This window comes from Centropristis striata, chromosome 4, assembly GCF_030273125.1.
Source record: "Centropristis striata isolate RG_2023a ecotype Rhode Island chromosome 4, C.striata_1.0, whole genome shotgun sequence".
In the NCBI taxonomy this organism is placed as follows: domain Eukaryota; kingdom Metazoa; phylum Chordata; class Actinopteri; order Perciformes; family Serranidae; genus Centropristis; species Centropristis striata.
Window position 1 is genome coordinate 30,673,373 of NC_081520.1, and position 20,375 is coordinate 30,693,747.

At 38.7% G+C, this 20,375-nt stretch overlaps 3 protein-coding genes across 6 annotated transcripts in view; 1 reads left to right on the forward strand and 2 right to left on the reverse strand.

Moving 5' to 3' along the window:
* The window catches only part of fam168a (family with sequence similarity 168 member A), a 34,196-nt gene extending 29,322 nt beyond the window's left edge, over positions 1–4,874 (reverse strand). Inside the window, exon 1 of one of the 3 annotated variants that reach the window (XM_059330505.1) lies at positions 4,697–4,874. The gene's annotated coding sequence lies outside the window, so the exon portion shown is untranslated. The other 2 variants (XM_059330503.1, XM_059330504.1) reach the window with 2 other exon arrangements.
* Positions 4,875–6,831: 1,957 nt separating this feature from the next.
* On the forward strand, positions 6,832–18,009 carry kbtbd3 (kelch repeat and BTB (POZ) domain containing 3). Of its 2 annotated transcripts, XM_059330431.1 has the most exons (10): positions 6,832–7,308; positions 7,636–7,912; positions 8,780–8,945; positions 9,700–9,882; positions 10,513–10,686; positions 11,341–11,631; positions 13,398–13,640; positions 14,333–14,623; positions 14,754–14,903; positions 17,080–18,009. In XM_059330431.1, the coding sequence occupies exons 2-10, from the start codon at positions 7,647–7,649 to the stop codon at positions 17,212–17,214; spliced, it is 1,899 nt and encodes a 632-aa protein (XP_059186414.1). In that variant the 5' UTR covers positions 6,832–7,308; positions 7,636–7,646; the 3' UTR covers positions 17,215–18,009. The 2 variants fall into 2 exon arrangements, with proteins under 2 accessions (XP_059186414.1, XP_059186413.1); XM_059330430.1 differs by having other exon boundaries at positions 6,832–7,912.
* A 1,554-nt stretch (positions 18,010–19,563) lies between these two features.
* On the reverse strand, positions 19,564–19,659 carry LOC131970335 (sarcolipin). The gene has a single exon (XM_059331705.1). The coding sequence runs from the start codon at positions 19,657–19,659 to the stop codon at positions 19,564–19,566; it is 96 nt and encodes a 31-aa protein (XP_059187688.1).
* Between the last annotated feature and the right edge of the window lie 716 nt (positions 19,660–20,375).

The following is a 20,375-nucleotide window of genomic DNA, read 5'->3' on the forward strand; positions in this document are numbered from 1 at the left end:
ACAGCTTTATAAGCTAGGACTTGGCAGTTAAACCCATGATAAACAATCAATACCTCCAGGAAAGATTAACAGCAGACAGACATTATTGCCTGCGGTGGAGGTGGGACTAGACAAACACAGGTGAAAAGAAAACTCCATGATGTAGTTAACATAGCAACCAGTAATATTTTACTGTCTCTTTGCACATAATCACCATTATTAAGCAGCTGGGTCTTTTAAGAGCTGCTGATCAGAGCCAGTCACTTAGATATTTAATTCTTTCTGAATATATAGAGCAAACTCTCCAAAAAACCCATTCAGTGTCAGCTAGCTCTTAATTGGATGGTTAGATACAGCAGGGTTCTGGATGTAGAGAGTCAAACATTAAGTATGTTCAAAATCTATGCTGAACACAAGAAAACTATTGTGTAATTTTGGAGTAGCAACATTTAATACAAGACACGTCCTGACAGATGTCATGGTGCAAATTAAAAGGGGACTCATTATGCTTTTAGTGATTTTCTGTCATTCATATGGTGTTGACAATATCCAATATCCACATTGAACATAGTCCAAGTCCCAAAACTAGTGCACCAGAGGCCAGATGTGTATGCCTTTTTCCACACATGAATTGGGATTTATAAAAGGAAGAATGTGCACACCTTGAGCATTCTTCAAACCAGGTGTACATACATTTTATATTGAATCTCCTCCTTATCATTTCACATTTTAAGCTGTCCCATTAAAATGAACAATGGGTAAAATTTCAGGTTTTTTTTTAACATTTTACTTATTTTGCAGTCACACTGTTCTGTAAAATGTCAAAGGCGCACTTAATCATTTTTAATTATTTATGAGTAATGAATTTTATCACTCCTTTTATTTACATGTAATCCCTTTGTAAGGTCAGTTTCAACTTGAGCACAATATGAATCATTGATCATCCTTCAGCCACTAATAATAATAATAATGATGATTGAGATTTACCGTGATGATAGCTGCAGAATCATATGAATAAGTGGGATGGATGCTACAAAAGCCACAGCCGTGCATTATGTCAGTGGTGATTCTACACAGTTTTATGCAGCTGGCCCCAGGTTTCAGTCTGCTCTGAATGCCGGGCTTTTTTTTGAGAGGGGGCCTGAAAGAGACAGGCACTAAAATGGACTGTTTCAGACAAAAAGAGGTGTTGCAGCATTGACAATACTGAGAACCTTTTCATTTTTGGCACACATTAAAATAAATAAAAACTAAAAATATGAACCTGAAAATAAGCATACATGTCCCCTATAAGACCACTGCTTCAAATGTTTTATAAACATTGTAAACTTGACTGAAAGCCAGAAAAATGTATCTGTCTTTGTTTACTGGGCTTTCACTAAACATTTTTATCCAGATGATTAAATCATGATTCTTTTTTTTTTTAAATCATGTTTGTTTTGAACTCTGCTATTGGACTACAGCATGAATAAATATCACTGATCAAGACTGTAGGTATCACTAATGAAACAACAGCCTACAGCACAGACTCATGTGTATGCATGTGTGTACTGTGTGTATGTACACAGTTGCAGACTCCCACCAATATGACTGGCAGGTGAATGTACTACAACTTTGTCCCTTGGGATCAGTTCAACCTTTTATCCTAGTCCTTTATTCCATGTGACATCTCTCACCCGCCACTGTGTACACACACACACACATTAAAGGATTAATCTCATTAAACAATAAGCTCATGTCATTCAAACTCAATGTGTAATCCACCTACAATTCTTATTCTAGACATAACATCTAAAATAATGCTATAGTATAACCAAACCTTTTGTCTACGCTACAGACCAGACTACTATTTCACAAGTGCTATCATTTGTATTAAACAAATTATGCTGCAGACTGCCATTAGAGAGTTTCATTAGAGCTGCAATGGTTTTTCAATTAATCAATTAGCCAATCAACAAACAATTAACTGCCAACTACTTTGATTATCCATTAATTGTTTAGGTCAATTTTAATGCATGGTATAGTTATTGCCTCCATTTTCTCAAATGTGAGCCTTTACTACTATTCCTTGAATTAAATTATTGTCAAATTAATATATTTAGGTTTGGGATTGGCTAAGGGAAATGTATAATTTATAGGCTCAGCAATTAATAAAAAAAAACAATAAATTTCATTAGATATAGAAAATGGATCAAATCTGCCACGAGAGCCCCAGTTTTATAATGAACTCTGATAATTAATGATTTCCATGATGACATTTCAAATATAGCAACTTTGTTGTCAAACACCACTGACTTCTAGACCTCTAGTCCAACCAAGCAATTGTTTGTATTTGCTATTCTCTACTAAAAAGTGTTGGTCATCCAGTCAAGGGACTGTGGGCTGGACACCAGAGGAGGGTAAATCTGCAAACCACCGTCTGTAAGTATCTTGTTGACGGATCTCTGATGAGCAACTCATTAAGTGGTTCAAACCAGATGGGACTGAAGTGCTAGAAAGACAACAGTCTGTTATAGAACCACTGACTCTCATGACATTAAGTGACTCCAGCTTTCTTCTATAGTCTGACAGTTTTACGCCTGCATTGTACAGCCCACCATTCATACACATGAGACTGTGCTCAACGCATGCCAAAACCCACCCCCTTTTCCTCTAACATGGCAGACAGGGGTCACCTTAGACTGAAGATGAAATTTAACCAGCAAATACTTCACCTCATATTTAGCCCATTAAGCTCTAGTTTTTATCCTCTGCAAAAATACAGATCAACTTAAAATGCCACCAATATACTGTAAGTTGTAAGTGGATATCTCAAGGATGTCCTTTCATTTGATATGCCTTGATCGGGGGGGATGCAATTCTACAAGATGCTTCTTGATTTCACTGGAGTCTTAAAAAGATTGTGCACAGCATTTATGATTTGTGTTTTTTCGTTGGGTAGAATCAATAAAACTAATGTAGTTCAGCCTCATGAAGCAGAACCTAAATTAAGAATTTAAGATAAATCACATCACTGTCGTACATGGAGCAGTGTGCTACTTCTCTGCGGGATACTGTTTGAACTGTACACAGCTCATCTAAACTGTGTTGCTGTGGCGAGGGCCAAGAACAGTAGTATCTCAGAAATCCCTTTAGACAGATAAGGCTTCTTGAATTAAATGGGATTAGTAGTCAATGACTAAAGCAGGTAATCCCCCCCCAAAAAAGAGATGATCGTGAAGAGGATTCATTTCACTGATAAGAGCGGTCATAAGAGAGAAGAAGAAAAATATGCCTTTGGCATTTTGTGTAATCCGGTCTCTTTTGAACTATGCGAGGCTCCATTTAGTTTTTGTATTCTGTGTCGTCAGTGAGTGCAGTAATACCCTGTTAGACTGTTGCATCTCTGCTAACACTGACTGATGAATAATCAGCAAGAATCCTGATCATGAAATAATTGTTCAAGTTGTTTACCAAGCACAATGCCTAATACTCTATTTACAGGCTGCTTTTCTCTGACTGATTTCAGTGTAAAACATTTAGTTTTTGTTTGGGAGAGTTGGTCAAACAAAGCAAACGATCTCTAAAATCGGCATTGTTCACAATTTTCTTACATTCTTTAGTCTTAACAATAACTGTTCAATCAAAAACCAGCCAACAAATGTATCAATTGAGAAAAATAATCAGTTAGTTCTTGCCAAAATAAATCTGTATTTAGTATCCGTGATATGACGTCTTCAGTAGCCCAAACTTAAAACCAACCAAGAGGGACAGCAGGTTTATTATGAACCTAAGAATACGTGTGCGTATACTTGGGGAAGGTGAACCCTTTAAATTCAATGAGCAAATATCTGCACATGCAGAATAGCCGCTACGCTTCATTTTGATGCTATTTTCAAACACACAACATATGCAGCACAAACTCCGTTACAAAGAAATTAGTTCCACTCAAAAATTCGATTGTTTTGCAATAATGGTGGCTGTTGCCTGGAGGATACAGCCTAGCATGCAGGCGTTTGTATTTATTTAATATGTAGTTATATCCATCAGAGTATGGCATGTACTGGCAGTACACTGCATTCCTCAGATAGCAAGCATCGCCAAAACTGCCATGGTTGGACAAAAATGGTCACACTCAAACAAGCTTAAGACACCATTTTGAAAATCCACCGATTTCTAGATAACAACTCCGAGATGCCATCTTGCCAATTATCACCAGATTAGCTACCGTTAGCATTGCTATTCAACCATTCCGAAGAACCCCCATGCAGGAATCTATGCGGGTCACATAACACTAGCGTTAGCTTAGCTTGTCTGCTAGCCTGAAAAAGACAACTGCTAACCCGTAGCCGTTGTAGCATCCCTGCATCCCTCGGCACACGCTGCTGAAATTGCTAATTAGCGAGCTAGCTGAGTAAAGATTAGCAAACGAAAATTGAAAACCACTCACAGTAGGTCAGAGCGGACAGCACCGGGACAACAGCAGCTGCTTTTACCGCCTGGACGCAAACCACTAACGGCAAACCACTAACGACAAACCGTTAACTAGTAGCCGTTGGATTCCGCTGTTTAAGCTAGCTCGGTTAGCTTAGCCCGCTAGTTCTCCCACTGTAGCCACCACGGAGGACAATTGAAAGGATACGGAGGAGGAAAAAAAAAGACAGAAAAAAACGAACAACTAGTAAGTCGACACATGGACATTCCTGCCCTCCATAATACAACATCGGAGGAGACTTACCAAAGCCTCTCGGTCGAATAAAAAAGCTTCCCTGTGTGCGGACGTGATGTCTCCTGTGAGTTTGCGGTGCCTCAGGTCGGTGCGGACTGGCTCTGCTACAGCAGCGTTGTGTCGGACCAGTGGCGCAGAGAAGACAGCTTTCACCCGAGGAGACGGCCACCGTGTGTGGGGGATGGGGATGCACTGCCGGGAGGGAGAGAGGAAGGGAGGGATGCAGGGATGTAAGGAGAGAGGAGGGGGTCAGACCCACCGATAACATATAGTGGAGAGGCTTTGATAATGGCCAAATAGTGATAATATAGATCGGGGATGGGCAACTTAAAGGGGGCCACAATTTTTCATCGGTTTACAGTGCAGTAACTTAACATATTTCATGCTCAAATGCATGTTTAACAGTATAAATAGGAATACAAAAGGTTTGAAGCAAATAAAAAATAACCACTTACTGTCTTTTATTTTGTTTCCAGTGCAAGAACAGCAGACCAACATTAATTGAAAGAAGTCATTTTGTGCATTTTTACACTGCACTTTTAAGATTTCATGCTCAAATGCATGTCGTTGTACTGAGGGCCACTTCAAGTAAATATGCGGGCCGTATGCGGGCCCGGGCCTCCAGTTGCCCATCCCTGATCTATATAGTCCAGACCTAAAAGAAAAACGGCAAATGAGTCATGGCCTTAGTTTATGTTGTTCAGTTGACGAATATTGCTGGCCCTACTCTCAATCAATTAATAATGGGGCATTTGATTTTAAGGGTTAGTGCGACTATGAAAGGATGGTCTATTAATATAAATAATGCAGGTGGAGGAAGGTGGTTAATTAATTGAAATGCTATTTCATAATAGCACTCTGTTTTGTGTGTGTTTACTTCGTGATTGAGTCCGTGTTTTTATATATATTTTTCTTTTAAATGAATAATTACCTATACCAGTATGTAATTTAATGTATTATTATTACCAGGAGTAACACGCGTTGTCGTGTATGTTTACAAAAGCTTACTGTTTGTATCTTTGTAATCAACATTTCCAGGCAGAAAAGTGTGTTATTTGGTCAGCAGCACTGTGGTGGTGAGACGGTACTGCAGCATTGCTGGAAATTCACATTAACTTATTCAGAGGCTTTTGCTTTGTACATAATACCAAATTTTGTTTTGCAGCAAGGCAACGTCACCCAGTGGTGATGAGTTGCATTGCACCACAGTGACTCACTTTTCTAAACATGCACGGCCTGTTATGCCACAGTTATGTCCCTTCAGTTCACGTGTTATTTATTTATTTATTTATTTGTTTGTTTGTTTGTTTGTCTGGTTATCTTTAGATAGCATAATTAACATCCCTTTTACTTAATGCATATATGTATGTAGGTATATGTGGTTGCATGCATACATGCACTATGTAGGATAACTATGTATGGATGGATGGATGGATAGATGGATAGATAGATAGATAGATAGATAGATAGATAGATAGATAGATAGATAGATAGATAGATAGATACAGTCATGGAAAAAAATTAGATCATTGTTTTCTTCAATTTATTGTTAATTTCAATACCTGGTACAACTAAAGGTACATTTGTTTGGACAAATATAATGATAACAACAGAAATAGCTGATAAGAGCACAATTAACACTGCTTTTAGTTAATTTATATATGTGGATATAGGTATATCTGGTTGCATGCATACATGTACTATGTAGGCTGCATATAAATATTTGTGTTTGTGCATGTGTGTATATATAGTCATGGAAAAAAATATTAGACCACCCTTGTTTTCTCCTTGCTTTCTTGTTCATTTAATGCCTGGTACAACTAAAGGTACATTTGTTTGGAAATATATAATGATAACAACAAAAATAGCTCATAAAAGTTTAATTAAAGAGCTGATATCTAGCCATTTTTTCATGGTTTTCTTAATAATGGTTTTGGTTATTATCAAGAAAACCATGGAAAATGTCTTGATATCAGCTCTTAAATTAAACTCTTACCAGCTATTTTTGTTGTTATCGTTATATTTGTCCAAACAAATGTACCTTTAGTTGTACCAGGCATTAAATTGTTCAAGAAATTGTAGAAAACTCCCATAGAAATTGTAGAGGGTATCCCATACCACCAATTTTGTTTTTTACTTTTTTTTAAATTAAAAGTATTAAATGCTGTGGAAATGGTTGCAGCATTTAGTTTTAGTTTTTATACTTCAGGGACCATTTAATGTACAGTTTGTAAAAGACAAATATTATAATTTTAAAAAACGACTGGGATATCTGCAGAGAAAATACCAACACGCATGAGCACCCTCTCACTGAGGTTTAACCACCATAGGCTGGGAAAAGGCGACCAATAGGAGAAAACTACAGTTCCCAGCAGCCATTGCGCATCCCCTGACGCAAACAAAGAACCACATACATGCACACTCAACTCGAGGGCTTTTATACGCGAGATAAACATTATCTGATAATTATTAACAAAAAAGCACTTTAAGCTAGTATGATGTTACCGACAAGTAAGACCGCCAATAAAGAACAAGCTGCCCGAGTCATCGCGTGATTTCACGCTTCCGGAAGTTGGACTGGGATGAAAGAGAGAGAGAGAGCTGTCCGAGGTGCTGACACTGTGAGTAGTGCATGTCCTGCTTCAGACTACATACCTTCATATTTCACATGTATTTATGCTACTTATATATGTTTGACTTTTAACAGTAATGCATTATCTAAGGTAGTGTGTTGGCTAATATCTGTATGTTTAACTGAGTATTTGTGTGACAATACTGAATTTGTTGGACACAAACTGTTCTCAGTAATATCTTCTTATGTCTCTGTGCCTCTAATTCTCAGACACTTACACATATACAATTAATATATGACAACAGGCTCAGACTCACTATGTTATGTGAAAAAGCACTATGATCTTTGATTGCTTTCTTTCTATTTATATTGTCAGAATTTAGGAAGATGGATGAACCTCAAGAGTCATCGTCCTGTATCACCAACGCCCACAACTCCAGCAGCAGCCCCCCCAGTAGTAAACCTTCCCAATGCAACGGTGTCCCAGAGTCCCGGACCTTGCTGCGGGTGCCTGAGTCACATGGGCTTCAGCTGCTGGGCGTGCTCAGATCTTTCAGGGAGCGAGGCTTGCTGTTTGACTTCACCATTAATGTCCAGGAACAGAGCTTTCCCTGTCATCGCTGTGTTCTTGCCGCATGCAGTGATTTCTTCAGGTAATCTATCTATCTATCTATCTATCTATTTATCTATCTATCTATCTATCTATCTATCTATTTATCTATATATCTATCTATCTATCTATCTATCTATCTATCTATCTATCTATCTATTTATCTATATATCTATCTATCTATCTATCTATCTATCTATCTATCTATCTATAGTCATGGAAAAAAATATTAGACCAACTAAAGGTACATTTGTTTAGACAAATATAATGATAGCAACAAAAATAGCTCATAAGTTTATTAAAGAGTTGATATCTAGACATTTTACATGGTTTTCTTGATAATGATTTTGGTTATTATCAAGAAAACCATTGAAAATGTCTAGATATCAGCTCTTAAATTAAACTCTTATGAGCTATTTTTGTTGTTATCTTTATATTTTTCCAAACAAATGTACCTTTAGTTGTACCAGGAATTACATGAACAAGAAAGCAAGAAGAAAACAAGGATGGTCTAATATTTTTTTCCATGACTGTATATACACACATGCACAAACACAAATATTTATATGCAGCCTACATAGTACATGTATGCATGCAACCAGATATACCTATATCCACATATATAAATTAACTAAAAGCAGTGTTAATTGTGCTCTTATCAGCTATTTCTGTTGTTATCATTATATTTGTCCAAACAAATGTACCTTTAGTTGTACCAGGTATTGAAATTAACAATAAATTGAAGAAAACAATGGTCTAATTTTTTTTCCATGACTGTATCTATCTATCTATCTATCTATCTATCTATCTATCTATCTATCTATCTATCTATCTATCTATCTATCTATCTATCTATCCATCCATCCATCCATATATCTGCTTATATGATGTGTTACTGCTCTGTGTTTAGGGCCATGTTTGAGGTGGATATGCGAGAGCGTGGTGATGGTTCAGTGACTCTAGGTAACCAGTGTCCGGTGGCGGTGGCTTCTTTCCTGGACTTTGCCTATTCTGGAGAGACACTCATCACTGATAGCAATGTGGACATGCTGTTCCAGCTTGCCTCTTTTCTGCAGGTAGAAAGAGAACCATTCTTACTTTTTTCTTTTTCTAGATATAAGTAGCATATCCCATTTGTATACTTCATGCAACATTACGTACTTTGTAAGGGCAGCTGCAGTTAAAAGGAAAAAGTATGTGATTTGGAACACAGCACATGTTTCATTAGCATTTGTAGCACCTATTACTACTGGTTAACTTACAGCGTCATTATTGTTATTGGTCCATGTAGTGTTAAAAGTGGTTTGAGTGGTTGCCACAACTCGAAAAGCACTATACAAAGCCAGTCCATTTACCATTTATAAAAGACACGGTTGTAGGGCTGGGCTATATGGACCAAAAGTCATATCCTGATATATTTAGGCTGAATATCAATATACAATATATATCTCGATATTTTTATAGCAAAGTGAGAGCAAATGTTCAGTCAAAGTCAAAGTTAAATATGACATGCCACAAGTAGTTATTGAAACCGTTCAAGTGAACATAAATACTGTATAACAACAGGAGTACCCTTTTTAAAAAAAATCTAAGCTCCATAAAGTGCACATTTAAATAAAAAAAATATCTTAAATAAAAGCTGCAGCTTGCCTGGATCAAGGATCACGGTGCAAATTTGAACTATATCGATATATGCGATATGGTCTAATTCCATATCACATTTAAAAATATATCGATATATCTTTTATATTGATATATCGCCCAGCCCTACACAGTTGCTTACTTGTATCCAAGTTGCAGTTTTTAAATATGTACTCTTTGTGTCCCCAGGTGTCAGTCTTGTCCCAAGCATGCAGCAACTTCCTGATAGGAACCATGGATCTGTGTAACTGTTTGTCCCTCCTCTCCATCGCTGAAGCCTACGGCTCGGCCTCCCTCCTCCAAAGTGCCAACGAATTTGTGGTTCAGAACTTCTCTGAGCTTTCCAAAACCCAGGACTTTCTGGATATGCAGGTGCTTCTTAAAACTGACAGTTATTTTATCTAAGGCTTATATAAGGATGAATGTAGATTATTTGTTATTACATTCATACATTGCTGAAATTAATTAACATATTTATATGTTATGAATCAGGAGTCTGCATTCTGTCTGACAGCTCCAAATCATATTTCATAATCAGTAAAATTTCACTTTTTTATCTAACTCTTGGTGATTTATAACATATGATGTATCCATGTTAAAGGAGAATGTTGTGAAAATGACAGCATCCTTTCAATTTGACCTATAAAAAACAAAAAGCAACAACATTTGTTGATATATTTCAGCCTTTTTAGCCACTCTTTAATCTTCCATATGGTGAGGGAAAATGTCATGATTCAGATATATAGATGTAGGATTCTAAGATATATTTATTTTATAAAATGTTTTAAAATAATTTCATCAAGTTTATTGATAAAAATGTGGTACTATGTGTCTACTTGTTCCAATAATTGCACTTAGAAAAACACAAAGTAGGACCTTTGTCAGTGATAATAGTGTAAAAAGACATTTTTATTTCACATGTAAACGTATTATCTTCCATCTCACATTAAAAAAGGTTGACTGAACTCGCTCGGTATTTACTATTTCAATTGTTTCTTGTAGCTGAATGTGTTGGAGGCGTGCCTAAGGTCAGATTCTCTTAACGTGCCCAGTGAGGAGGCTGTGGTGGTGTCACTTCTAAGATGGACAAGCCACGATCTCTCTGGAAGGAAAAAGCTGTTGCCGGGCTTGTTATCTCTGACCAGACTCCACCATCTACCTGCAACTGCGCTGAAGGTATGAACACCCTGCATGTACAATATTTGGGATTATACTATACTTATGATTTAGTAATTTTCAAGAAAACCATGGAAAATGTCTAGATATCAGCTCTTAAATTAAACTCTTATGAGCTATTTTTGTTGTTATCATTATATTTGTCCAAACAAATGTGCCTGTAGTTGTACCAAGCATTAAAATGAACAAGAAATTGAAGAAAACAAGGGTGGTCTAATAATTTTTTCCATGACGGTCTGTCTAAAAAGTCTGAATTCAGGCTTGTCAGGTCTGTCCATAAATCAAAAAGGCAAAAAAACCCTTTGATAATGCTTGTTTTCTGAATGGAGTTCAGATCAATCAGGACGATAATGTGCAGGAGAATTTATGACTTTTTTCACATTGACTTTGTATGTAATCAAACCGCAAGAAAAAATGGCTTTATGTTTGGTGTGAACACACCTTAATATTGATAAAAGGACGCTGAATTCCTCCACGAAGCTGTCTAAACGGAGCCTCAAAAGTGTTACATTAGAAAGTCATTGTAGTTGTACCAGGCATTAAAATGAACAAGAAATTAAAGAAAATAGGTGATCTAATAATTTTTTCCATGACTTTGTATGTGGCTTTATGATTGTGACATCCTTCCTGTGTCACTGTCACCTTCTCCCTCAGACTCTCCGTGACTCAGATGATCTCCTCAGCGATAATGAGTCCTGTCTAGCCCTACTCTCCGAGGCTCAGAGCCGGCAGGATCAGTACAGTGGCCTGCTCTCTGACGCCAGGCCAGCCTCAACACAGAGCTACATCTACATCCACAAGACGGAGGAGAACGGAGAGATTCGTCACACCTTCTGCTACTGTCTGGAAAAAGACCAGTGGAAAGAGCTGGGGACAGGGCAGGGAGCAGGGACAGCCACTATGCCAGACCCACCAGGGTCCTACCTGACCAGCTTTGCTGAGAAGGTAGGTTGTTGGGATTGAACCTTGAGACCTGCCACTAATTACAGCAGAGGTTCCTTATGATACAGCATAGTATTGCAATATTATGGTGGGCAATATTATATCAATTTATGGCGGCCAAGTATTGGTATTTAGCATTCCGTCGTGGGTCGTCAGTATTTTTGCCATTTTCGTTTTTTCGATCTCAGGAATCTATAGGCAGGACTTGTGTCGGGAAATTGTCGAAATAACGCTGCAAAGTTAGGCTTTTTTCATGTTGCATTCAAAAATAATTCAGAGCAGTGAAGCTTAAAGTTGAGGAAAGTTTGATAAAATGCTGCAGTTGTTGTCGTCCATACATGTTTGATATCAGTTGAGTTCAGTTTGACTGAATACTTTGCTGGTCAGTCTGTGGGTTTGACTCTCATTGTGGAGAAATAAAAAGACTGATGTGAGATGAATAGACTGAGAATTTTCTCTTATTTGACAAAACAATTCTTGATTGAATTTAATTTTGTGGACACAAAATACAAACAGTTAAATCAAATTATATTGTATCGCAATACTCACCATATCGCATTATGCTTAAAATTGCAATAATATCATACCATGGGGCCTCTGGAGATTCCCACCTCTACAAGATATAGCCTTGATGTGGGCATGGCCTATTAGCAGTTAGAGACTTGGCAGCTTTTGGAGACCTCAAGAAGTCAGGACATAAACCTATTTTTAAAGCATTCTTAGGTTAGGAATCACCGGTTTGGAGAACAGATGTAAAAGGAGGAGCAACACCTGAACAGTAAGGGAATGATAAATCAGGTAAAATCGGACAACAAACAAATGAGTAGAATTATCTAGAATGGTTTGTATGGTTCCCTCTGGTCCTTGACTATGGACATTTGTGAATTTTAGGGGGAAAGAATCAAGGCCTTGAAGTTTTTGAAAATAGACATTAAAGGTGATTGAATTCATACTGTATATTTTGTGCAAGAAAATATGTTTGTTTGTTTGTTTGTTTGTTTGTTTTACCTAACTTTGAAGGCTACGTTCTGCTGTCTGCATGTGTGTCTTCTGCAGTTGCATCATTGTTTCATGCACCACATGCCTCGTGAAAGTTTAACGTTCATGTGACGCAGCACCATTTAGAAGTCTTCACATGTTTAAGTCTCTCTCTTTTTAATAGTTGTCCGCGTCTGTACAAGTTCTAATAATCAGCTCAGTTTTGTAACTGATATTAATCTTGCCATTTTGGGTCCTTTACTTTGAGGGAATAAAGCCTGGAAGTAATTGAAAAGTCCTTGAATTTGATGTTCAGGAGGGTGTGGGAACCCTGGGTATTGAGTAAAAAAATATCACGACATACACTCATTGAAAAAAATATTAGACCAGCCTTTTTTTCTCCTGTTTTCTTGTTCTTTTAAATGCCTGGTACAACTAAAGGTAAATTTGTTTGGACAAATATAATAACAACAAAAATAGCTGATAATTAATTTAAGAGCTGATATCTAACGTTTCCAGGGTTTTCTTGATAATGATTTTGGTTATTATAAAGAAAACCATGAAAATGTCTAGATATCAGCTCTTAAATCAAACTCTTATCAGCTATTTTTGTTGTTATCATTATATTTGTCCAAACAAATGTACCTTTAGTAGTACCAGTCATTAAAATGAACAATAAATTGAAGAAAACAATGGTCTAATATTTTTTTCCATGACTGTATATTCTTATCATGCTCTGAGCTATAGCTTCAGATTGATCTCCTTTTTTTTGTCTTTCTACTGGACCTTAGATGTTTGTGACAGGTGGTTGCAGAGGGAACTGTTGCCGGGCAATCCGTCTCCATGTGGCCGAGCCGTTCCATGATGCCACGGATGAGGTTTGGTGCTTCTGTCCTGTGACCCTAACCTGCACACCTGCACCATCAATGCTGAAGCCCAGAACCACACACACAGCTGTAACCTGCCTGGATCGAGTCTACGTCATTGGAGGACGGGCCAAAGGATCCAGAGGGGGAGCCCCCAGTCTGCTGGAGGTACAGGAGCTCCTTTAGGTTCAGCTGTCCATTCATTAGAACAGAACAGAATATATTCCCCAGGGAGTGGCAAAGTCAGAGACACATACTGTCATCTGTGGTGTCCCTCAAGGGTTGGTTCTTGGCCCCACCCTGTTCAACCTCTACACTCTTCCCCTTGGGAAGCCAGCATGGAATATCATTCCACTGCTACGCTGACGATACACAACTGTATTTAAAAACTGGTCCATCATCATCATCATCATCATCATCATCATCATCATCATCATCATCATCATCATCATCAACACAGAGCACCTGCCTTAAGGAGATAAAGAATTGGATGGCGAAAACTTTCTCCAACTGAATAGCTCCAAAGCAGAAGTTATCTTAGTTGCCACACCACACCAGTTCTGGTCATCTCCCATAACACGAATCACCTTCTCTGGTCAAAACATCCCCCTGTCATCTACAGTCACCAACCTGGGTGTAAAATTTGACACTCATCTCACTTTAGACGCCCACATTAAACATCTCTGCAAGACCTCCTTCTACCACCTCCGGAACATTGCCAAACATTGCTTTTAACAATGAAAAGTGCAACAAATAAAATGTATTGTTGTTATTATTATTATTAGTATTATTATTATTATTATTATTATTACAAGCAATATTTTTTTTACAAGCAGTACAAATGTGTTCATACCTTCTAGGTGGAGTATTATGACCCTCTGACCCAAGTCTGGTGCTCAGTCAGCCCGCTGCCCACTGCCATCTTCTACCCTGAGGCCAGTGCTTGTGGCAGTGTAATCTACACACTGGGGTCAGAGGTCGAGATCACAGACTCTTTTAATCCCTCACTGGACTGCTTCTACAGCTATGATGCCCAGCAGGACCAGTGGAGCCGCCTGGTGGCAGAGTTCGGCCAGTTCTTCCACGCTACACTGGTCAAGGCAGTGTCAATTAATAACACACTGCACCTTTGTGACCTGTCCACTTACAAGGTGAGCCATCAGATGGGCACCCATAAATTAATTGTCAGTCATAAAAAAAGTATTTTTTGGCAGTTTTCCTAGCAGGACTGTTTAAATAGTTAAACCTGGAGTTCAAAGTGTGACTTTTTTCCCCCATCAGGTCTACAGTTTCTGTCCAGAGACCTGTGTCTGGAAGGGTGAAGGGTCATTTGAGTGTGCTGGGTTCAATGCTGGAGCAGTGGGCATGAGAGACAGAATCTACATCCTGGGTGGAGACTATTCGCCAGACGAGATCACTGATGAAGTTCAGGTAGGAGAGCATTTAAATACGGAGTTGTAGCCCAGGTGTACTAAAGTTGCTTGGGGGTACATTGACAATTTGGAAGTAGCTCAGTTTATTTGAAAAATGTTTAGATACATAATACAAAATATTTACAGACAGAGTAGGCTATAAGACCTGAACACCATACAGTCATGGAAAAAAATATTAAACCATTGTTTTCTTCAATGGAGGTATGGGACAGTGCCAGTGGAGTGTGGTGGTGGTTCCCATTTTTAAAAAGGGGGACCAGAGGGTGTGTTCCAATTACCGTGGAATCACACTGCTCAGCCTCCCCAGGAAAGTCTACTCCAGTGTGCTGGAAAGGAGGCTCCGGCCGATTGTCGAACCTCAGATTCAGGAGGAACAATGCGGCTTTCGTCCTGGTCGTGGAACAACGGACCAGCTCCCATGACCATTCATGGGAGTTTGCTCATCCAGTCTACATGTGTTTTGTAGATTTGGAGAAGGCTTACGACCGTGTCCCTCTGGGAGTCTTGTGGGGGGTACTGCGGGAATATGGGGTACCAGGCTCGTTGCTACGAGCTATCCGGTCCCTATAGAACAAATGTGAGAGCTGTGTCCGCATACTCGGCACAATGTCAAGCACGTGGGTGTTGGCCTCCGCCAGGGTTGCCCCTTGTCTCCGATTTTGTTTGTGGTCTTCATGGACAGGATCTCAAGGCGCAGGTCTTGAGATCCTTCTTCTTAGGTCACCAAACCGAATCCCTAGGAAGGGATTCGGTTTGGTGACCTAAGAATTCCATCACTGCTTTTTGCAGATGATGTGGTTCTTTTGGCTTCATCAGACCGGGACCTCCAGCACTCGTTGGAGAGGTTTGCAGTTTGCAGTGCGAAGCAGTTGGGTTGAGAGTCAGCACCTCCAAGTCTGAGGCCATGGTTCTCTGCCGGAAAACGTTGGACTGCCCCCTCTGGGTGGGGAGAGAGGTACTGCCTCAAGCGAGGGAGTTCAAGTATTTCGGGGTCTTGTTCACGAGTGAGGGTAGAACAAAACGTGAGATGGACAGGCGGTTTGGTGCGGCATCAGCAGTGTTGCAGGCGTTTTACCAGACCGTCGTGGTGAAGAAGGAGCTGAGCCGGAATGCAAAGCTCTCGATTTACTGGTCCATCTATGTTCCAATCCTCAGCTATGGTCATGAGCTTTGGGTAGTGACCGAAAGAACAAGATCGCGGATACAAGCGGCTGAAATGAGCTTCCTCCGTAGGGTGGCATAGATATAGGGTGAGGTGCTCAGACATCCGGAGGGAGCTCGGAGTAGAGCCGATGCTCCTTCGCGTTGAAAGGAGTCAGCTGAGGTGGTTTGGGCATCTGGTAAGGATGCCTCCTGGGGGCCTCCCGTTAGAGGTGTTCCAGGCACGTCCAACTGGTAGGAGGCCCCGGGGAAGACCCAGAACACGGTGGAGGGATTATATCTCTCGCCTGGCCTGGGAACGCCTCGGGGTCCCCCAGGACACCTGGAATGCCCTGCTTATTCTTGGCCCCGGATAAGAGGAAGAAAATGGATGGATGGATGGATGGATGGATGGATGGATGGATGGATGGATGATTTTGGTTATTATCAAGTAATAAATAATCGATGATTAATGTATGATTAACTAAATGAAAGTTGATAGAGCTGATAAATATAATTATACAATTAAACACATTATAATTAAATAGGACATAAATGTATTTCATGAATTAATTTCTAAATTTTCCTTTATTCTTCCATATCTTTTTTAACTGTAAAATAGTCAACTTTTCATGTCAGAAAAACAGAAACAGAAACCTTTTCAGCTTTGTGAGGGGGCATTTTGTGGTGTCTTCTCCTCTTGTTTTTGTTGTTGTTGGGTTTTTTTTTTTCAACACAAACCACTGCACACACTAGAGCAGCTGGAGCCAAAAGCTGCTTCTCCTCCATTTGGTAAGTTTTTACTACGAGCATGATGGGAAGAAAAACTGCATGGTAGGAAAAAAAATGCTAAAAGCATTCACAGTCCGTCTAAAATCTCAGTGTGAGACTAGGCTGGGACTAAAAACTCTAAATACTTGTCTTTAGATGTGAAAAGGTGTGAGCCGATAGTTTTCTGGGAGTCTTTTCCAAATCTTTTCAAAGTCTTCTGATGTATAGGTAGCATAAGATGTGTTTTCTTGTGGCCTGTACAGGTGTACCACAGTGGGAGGAGTCAGTGGGAGGAAGTGGCTCCCATGCCCAGAGCTCTCACCGAATTTCACTGCCAGATCATCAGCTTCAACAGATACAAAGACCCCTGGGGGGACACAACAGATACACACTCATGAACACACATGAGCGGACTCATACATGTGTGTTACATGATGTAAGCAAGTACCCACGAGTGTCCTGTGTGCATGACGGACAGCTGAGTGAGAGAACGACCATCTTTGACTTACACCACATCTCTCACAGATCATCATTATAACATGAAGAGCACCTGACCCAGATTATTTTTTTATTTATTTTTATTTAAAGATTTAACTTTTTGTAGTTCAAATCAAAATGTGGTCCCTTCCATGAAGGAACCCCATTTAGAAGAAGAATATTTTAGAAATCCTATTTTAGTTGCTAAATCTTTGTTTTCTGCTTTTTCTGTATGTTTTAAAGAAAAAATCACCCAAAGAAGAACTCACAGTATCTGTACATCTGTAAGTTATCCCGTTGCTATAAGATAGGAAAGGAGACTTTCTAATGTAACACTTTTGAGGCTCCGTTCAGACAGCCTTTTGGAGGAATTCAGCGTCCTTTTCTCAATATTAAGGTGTGTTCACACCAAACATCAAGCCAATTTTTCGGGTGGTGTGATCACATACAAAGTCAGTGTAAAAACACAAGTAAATACAGGATTTGCATCATTTGCTTAGAGCAATGCAAATACAATTTTGAACTCAAGTCATAAATTCTCCTGCATATTATAGTCCTGATTGATCTGAACTCCAGTCAGAAAACAAGGATTTCCAAAGTTGTTTTTGTCTTTTTGTCTCATGGACAGACCTGACAAGCCTTAATTCAGACTTTTTAGACAGACATTCATGGAAAAAATGATTAGATCACCCTTGTTTTCTTCAATTTCTTGTTCATTTTAATGCCTGGTACAACTAAAGGTACATTTGTTTGGACAAATATAATGATAACAACAAAAATAGCTCATAAGAGTTTAATTTTAGAGCTGATATCTAGACATTTTTTCTTCATGATGATTTTGGTTATTATCAAGAAAACCATGGAAAATGTCTTGATATCAGCTCTTAAATTAAACTCTTATGAGCTATTTTTTGTTGTTATCATTATATTTGTCCAAACCTTTACCTTTAGTTGTACCAGGCATTAAAATGAACAATCAACTGAAGAAAACAAGGGTGGTCTAATCATTTTTTCCGTGACTGTATGTGTCCTGCTGTCGTCATTGCAGCCTTCTTTTAGTCTGTGTATTGGAATGAAATCACAGTAAAATCTGATTATTTTGGATTTAGATCATTTTAAGAGCGCCATAGTGGCTACAAAGCAGCAATAGTGATACAAGGCGAAGATTTGCTTCATGTTTGGTATGATCACTGCTTCAAACAAAATATCCCATAAGTCCCTTTCACCTAAATGTGCTTTATTTGATTGTATTGTACAGATTAGAAAATGTGATTTTTTTTTTTTTTAGCAAATGGTCAATCATATTTGTGGTTCCTTATAATAATGTCATGGTGTTCTATATTATTTTCATGATTTTTATTTCTTTGTTGTTTTTCTCAACAACAATTTATAATTTTAATAATTTATTAATTAAACAATTTAAAATAATTTCACCTTAATACTGTTTAAATTATTCGCAGAATTTTCCTTGAACTACTTGCCTTTATTCTGTTTCAGACTGTCATGTATCCATGCATGCCCTCTTTCTCCTCTCATGTGATATAATGCAACTAGGATCAATTCACAGATCACCTGATAATCTCCAGCAACCGCTTGTTTGATGGAAACATGCAACGATCACTCTTAAGCACCTTAGCAAGACTCTGTAGCTTTAAAGTGCACAATAACTAAAAGTTATAGAAACCCGGAGGAGAAAATGTGGGCTTCGTGGTGTAAATCATGAATGCATAATGATTGTGTTATGAAACAGAGAAAAATAATCCAACAAATTAAAGACTGTTTAATGGCAAGAAGTGAACATAAACATGATGTTTCATTATTTGTGTTGATGTCTTCTTCTTTGACTAGGTACAGTATCTAAATCTGACACATTCATCACTTAGTAAAAATAGAACAATAGCCACAACAGCATGGCTCAACATGTCAAAGGTCATGTGGGTGACGTGTTCATACTGTTTATAGTGACATTACAGTGTCACTTTAAAGGTTCCCACAGTGAAAAACTAGAGCCTTAAAGCCCTGTTAATTTTTTTTTTTAATCATCCTGCCAGCTCTGCTGTGATTTCCATGCCAGAGATTCAAGGCCTCATTCAAAACACATCTCACATACACTGATCAAAGGCTAGTTTTCTGTGCTGTCTGTCATGGTTTAGACCTCATATGAAAACTAGAGTTCTGGACCAGATTGTGCTATAACCATGCTGGCTTCCTTCCACACATAGCTCTCCTCAGCCTCTCACTCTTCATCTCCAGTCTTGTTGCTCCATGGTTCAGTCCTGGTAGGTTTTCACCAGCAGCCACATCAACAGCACGGTGATTAAGACGATCATGAAGTTGAGGAACAGCTCCTGCACCGAGCGGTCCATGATGCTGTCACACCCCGAGGAGAGGAGGAAGGATGCAGAGGTGCCTTAAGAGGTGCGGCTGGTCCTGGAGCTGAGAGGAAAGATACAATACAGGTATGACCACGGACAATGAGATGGTAAAACATAAGCATCTGTGTGTGTCTTCAGTCTTGGAATGTAACTAAGTACATTTACTCAAGTACTGTACTTCAATATAATTTTGACGTATTTGTGTCTTACTTGAGTATTTCAATATATGTAACTTTATACTTCTACCTCAGTACATTTTAGAGGCAAATATTGTAAATTTTACTCCACTACATTTAGCTGACAGCTGTAGTTACATTTCAGTTCCAGATTTACCATGAAAAAAATGTTTATGCCTTACCTTGACAATTGTAAAATGTTGCTAACATAATTAATATCTATAATAATAATCCAATAATATATTTGGAATGTATAAAAGAATCTGAGTGGGTCCATTCTGCATAATGAGTACTTTTACTTTTGTACATTTTGATGCTGGTACTTTTGTACTTTTTCTTCAGTAAGTTTTCAATGCAGGACTTTTACTTGTAGTGGAGTAATTTCACAGTGTGGTATTAGTACTTTTACTTAAGTAAAGGATCTAAATACTTCTTCCATCACTGCACATGTGCATGTTTGTCGCCTCTGTTAGATTAGAGGGATCAGGAGGTTTGTTGCATCTGTTCACAGTTACCATCACTCAGGAGTGA

Excerpts from the sequence above, each read along its gene's own strand:
- LOC131970335 (XM_059331705.1), bottom strand. The coding sequence starts at position 19,659 with ATGGACCGCTCGGTGCAGGAGCTGTTCCTCAACTTCATGATCGTCTTA.
- kbtbd3 (XM_059330430.1), top strand. The coding sequence starts at position 7,647 with ATGGATGAACCTCAAGAGTCATCGTCCTGTATCACCAACGCCCACAAC. Across the intron at positions 13,641-14,332 it reads GAGCCCCCAGTCTGCTGGAG|GTGGAGTATTATGACCCTCT; the intron begins GTACAGGAGCTC and ends CATACCTTCTAG. Across the intron at positions 14,624-14,753 it reads GTGACCTGTCCACTTACAAG|GTCTACAGTTTCTGTCCAGA; the intron begins GTGAGCCATCAG and ends TTCCCCCATCAG.